The sequence below is a fragment of the Chiloscyllium plagiosum genome, chromosome 37 (genome assembly GCF_004010195.1).
Source record: "Chiloscyllium plagiosum isolate BGI_BamShark_2017 chromosome 37, ASM401019v2, whole genome shotgun sequence".
Classification (NCBI taxonomy): domain Eukaryota; kingdom Metazoa; phylum Chordata; class Chondrichthyes; order Orectolobiformes; family Hemiscylliidae; genus Chiloscyllium; species Chiloscyllium plagiosum.
The window spans coordinates 14,664,766-14,669,202 of record NC_057746.1 but is presented as its reverse complement, the minus strand read 5'-3'; the positions used below and the strand labels follow the sequence as shown (position 1 = coordinate 14,669,202).

The 4,437-nt window shown below is 44.9% G+C and overlaps 1 protein-coding gene across 1 annotated transcript in view; it reads left to right on the top strand.

The window, feature by feature from the left end:
• Window positions 1-4,437, top strand: part of LOC122541221 (collagen alpha-1(V) chain-like) — a 46,541-nt gene that overhangs the window by 21,474 nt on the left and 20,630 nt on the right. Inside the window, exons 5-8 of the mRNA XM_043677845.1 lie at window positions 795-907; window positions 2,072-2,140; window positions 3,079-3,342; window positions 4,350-4,418. Of these exons, the coding sequence (XP_043533780.1) occupies window positions 795-907; window positions 2,072-2,140; window positions 3,079-3,342; window positions 4,350-4,418 (515 nt within the window). The remainder of the gene's footprint in view (window positions 1-794; window positions 908-2,071; window positions 2,141-3,078; window positions 3,343-4,349; window positions 4,419-4,437) is intronic.

The window sequence follows — 4,437 nt, the reverse complement described above, 5'->3', positions numbered from 1 at the left end:
TTCAGTTCCTCAGCCATTTCTTTGTTCCCCACTACTCTCTGTCCAGTGTCATTTTCCAGTGGCCTAATTTCCATGTTTGCCTCTCTTTTGCCCTTTATATAACTAAAGAAACTCCTCCTTTATATTATTGGCGAGCTTATCGTCATTTTAAACTTCTCCCTCCTTATTTCTTTTCTTGTTGCTCTCTGTTGGTCTTTGTAAGTTTCCTAATCTTCTCGTTGCTCACTGCCCTTTTCCACATTGTATGCTTTCTCTTTTGTTTTTACGCTATCCCCGACTTCCCTAGTTGCCTCATCCTCCCTGGACCACGCTTCTGTCAGGGTTTGATAGGGAGACTTCAAGCTGGCATTCTAATCCTGACTGCCTGTCCCAGAATACTCCTCCAATCTCACCTACTCCCTGACCCTCTGTGACTCTTGCTACTCCCCCAACGTCTGATCTTCCTCAGACCTCAGCAAGCTGGATATTTTCAGGAAAAGCCATTAATCAAGGACAGCTGATGCAGTGAGATTTAAATTCTTGCATAGAAGGATCCTGATTGCGGAGGCCTGGAGAACAAGAATGCATCCTGTCCAGCATTCCCCCTCAACCCACAGAGCACCTTTAATTCATTAACTGATTATTGATTCCTCCTGTGGATCGCTTGGGATCTTGCTATGTATGAAACTGTATCCAGGCCTGTCCGCTGCAACTGGATTTCCATTCCCAAGGACTTGTTGATTGTTTGTCTAACCTTTTGTGAGTGGTTTTTTGCTTTCTAATCTGTCTTCATACTTTACCCTGTACGCCCTCAGGTGAATACTGGATTGATCCAAATCAGGGCTGTGCAGCAGATTCCTTCAAGGTGTACTGTAACTTCACTGCGGGCGGAGAGACCTGTATTTTCCCAGATAAGAAGTCTGAAGGGGTGAGTGGAGACTCTACAATTGTTGGAGCAAACTTCAAGACTTCCCTCTAAGCCCTAACTTGATTTCTCACATTACCCTCGTGTACACACCGATTGTCTCTATCCCACCCCTTCTGTCTCTTCCTCTCTCTCACCTTTACCCGTTTTCCCCAACTCTTTCTTTCTCCTCCCATGCAGCACGGGATTAGATACACAGTAAAGCTCTCTCTACACTGTTCCTATCATTATCCAATTCCTTTCACATTTAGTAACTAGACCTCCCAGGGAAATGGAGAACACATGGCAGGTTGTGACAGCTGAGACTGACCGCACAGCCATCCACGATGGCTTTGATGTAGGGGTTGTTATCGAATGACATCTCCTCATCATTGGATCCCAGAAAACGCATGGCTTTATCGTAATTATCGGTTGCCAGGTGATGCCAGGCTACCGAGCGATGGCAGTGATAGGTGAAGTTCTGGCGAGCTGACACACTCAGCAATCTTAGGAATGTCATCTGGACGACACCAACTGGGTTACTGTCGGAGTCCACATAGGAAAGCTGTCGGGGAGGTTCATGAAGAAATTGATTATTTTAATATCACACTTCTTTAATATTCAGAATGCCCAGAGCTCTTCACAGAGAAAGAATTATTAGCTTACTGCTGTCGATAACACAACATTCAAGTGTGCACAGAAAGATTCCACAAAAAGCACGGTGATATATGTTCAAGTCAACTGTTTGATGATACTGATTTTAGGAATACAACATTGTCCCAGAAAACCAGAAAGCAGTGACAATCTCTTCTTCGCAACAGTGACTGAAGGATACTTTACAATGACCTCTAAAGGCTGACAGTTCCTCCGTTTAACAGCTCACACTAAACATGCATCCTCTATCACTCCAACAGTGGTGGGCGGCACGGTTAACTGGAGAGTGGGGAATTATAGACTGGAGTAATGGTGACTATTGACCAGAGTTTTGGGTAATTTGGTCAAAAGGTGAAGATTTTCTTTGGGTTTGTGAAATATTGGCCATAGGGTGGGGACTATTAGCTGGAGAGTTGAGGATTATTTTCTGGAGCAGGGCAGATAGGCTAAGGATTTCTTCTTGCCTTTATTGGTTCTGACTACAGTGAATACTATAAAAGCTGGTACAGACTGTGTCCTGTTGTTGTCCTTCAGGTGAAGATGTCTTCCTGGAACAATGAGTATCCAGGAGCCTGGTTCAGTGAGTTCAAACGGGGAGCCCAGGTAAGAACCATGAGCTCTGTGCAAGAAGGTGGAGGGTGTGGGGGAGAGGAGGAGCCTGAACACAGACCCACATAGGAAAAGTTTGTGCTCAACTGTGCACTGTCTGTCTGTGACAGACTTTGTTCTTCTCACCTCTACAGTACCAGACTTCAGCTGTGGTAAACACGGCAGTGTCTACTGGATTAGTGACAGCAGGGATGGGGGCAGAGGGAGTTTGTGACTGTTATGTAACTGCTGGTTTTTATCAGAGGAAACAGGAGACCTTGAGCAAATATTTGAAAATGACACTCGCGCTCTCTCTCTCTCTCTCTCTCTCTCTCTCACACTCATACACACACACACACACGCCTCTTCACACAGGCATGCATGTGCCCATCTATGCAGTTCTGGGCACCATATCACCATTTGTGGGCAGTATTTGTTGATGTGTGGTTGTCATGGCACACAATGGTTGTGTTGTATCTGTCTGTGTCTGCATGTGTGCCTACCTGTTTCTCTTCCTGCGCCTATCTGTCTGTCTCAATGTCTGTGCTTGTACCTCTGTCTTTGTCAGCGGGTCGGTACCGAGGAGTACTGAGTGAGTGCTGTACTGTTGGAGAGATAGAGGATGCATGTTTAGTGTGAGCTATTAAACGGAGGAACTGTCAGCCTTTAGAGGTCATTGTAAAGTATCCTTCAGTCACTGTTGCGAAGAAGAGATTGTCACTGCTTTCTGGTCTTCTGGGACAATGTTGTATTCCTAAAATCAGTATCATCAAACAGTTGACTTGAGCATTTATCACGGTGCTTTTTGTGGAATCTTTCTGTGCACACTTGAATGTTGTGTTATCGACAGCAGTAAGCTAATAATTCTTTCTCTGTGAAGTGCTCTGGGCATTCTGAATGTTAAAGAAGTGTGATATTAAAATAATCACTTTCTTCATTAACCTCCCCGACAGCTTTCCTATGTGGACTCCGACAGTAACCCAGTTGGTGTCGTCCAGATGACATTCCTAAGATTGCTGAGTGTGTCAGCTCGCCAGAACTTCACCTATCACTGCCATCGCTCGGTAGCCTGGCATCACCTGGCAACCGATAATTACGACAAAGCCATGCGTTTTCTGGGATCCAATGATGAGGAGATGTCATTCGATAACAACCCCTACATCAAAGCCATCGTGGATGGCTGTGCGGTCAGTCTCAGCTGTCACAACCTGCCATGTGTTCTCCATTTCCCTGGCAGGTCTAGTTACTAAATGTGAAAGGAATTGGATAATGATAGGAACAGTGTAGAGAGAGCTTTACTGTGTATCTAATCCCGTGCTGCCCTTCTCCTGGGAGTGTTTGATTGGATAGTGTCAAGAGAAGTTTCCCTTCAGTCTGTTTTCAATTTAAGAGTTGAAGAAGCTTTACTCTCATCTAACCCTGTACTGTCTCTATACTGGCAGTGTTTGATGGGGACAGTTTGAAAAGAGCTTTACTTTCAATTGAAGAGAATACAGGAAGCTTTATTTTCTATTGATCCCCATATGCTGTCCTCTCTTTCCACAATCTTTCTTACCCCTCCACACACTCCTATTCCTCTCTTAAAACCCTCTTCCACTATTTCACTTTTTCCATCACTCCTCTCTCCCCCTCACTCTTACCACTTCTCACTCTTTCTCCTGCTTCCCATCTTTCTCCTCTTTCCCCCTCTAACCCTATCCCTCCCTTTGCCCCTCACCTTTCTTTCCAATAACTGAATGTTCAACTGGAGGATGAGGATTCTAGACTGGAGGTTTGGGAACGATTAACTGGAGAATGGGGATTATAGACTGGAAGCTTGGAGATGATTAACTAGAGAGTGGGAATTACAGACTGGAGGTTTAGAGGCTATTAACCGGGGAGTGGAGATGAAAGACAGGAGGTTTTGGGTTTGCTATTAACCAGAGAGTATAGTCTAGGGGTTGTTAACTGGAGAGTGGGGAATTATAGACTGGAGTGATGGGGAATGTTGACTGGAATGATGGTGACTATTGGCCAGAGTTTTGGGTAATTTGGTCAAAAGGTGAAGATTTTCTTTGGGTTTGTGAAATATTGGCCATAGGGTGGGGACTATTAGCTGGAGAGTTGAGGATTATTTTCTGGAGCAGGGCAGATAGGCTAAGGATTTCTTCTTGCCTTTATTGGTTCTGACTACAGTGAATACTATGAAAGCTGGTACAGACTGTGTCCTGTTGTTGTCCTTCAGGTGAAGATGTCTTCCTGGAACAATGAGTATCCAGGAGCCTGGTTCAGTGAGTTCAAACGGGGAGCCCAGGTAAGAACCATGAGCACTG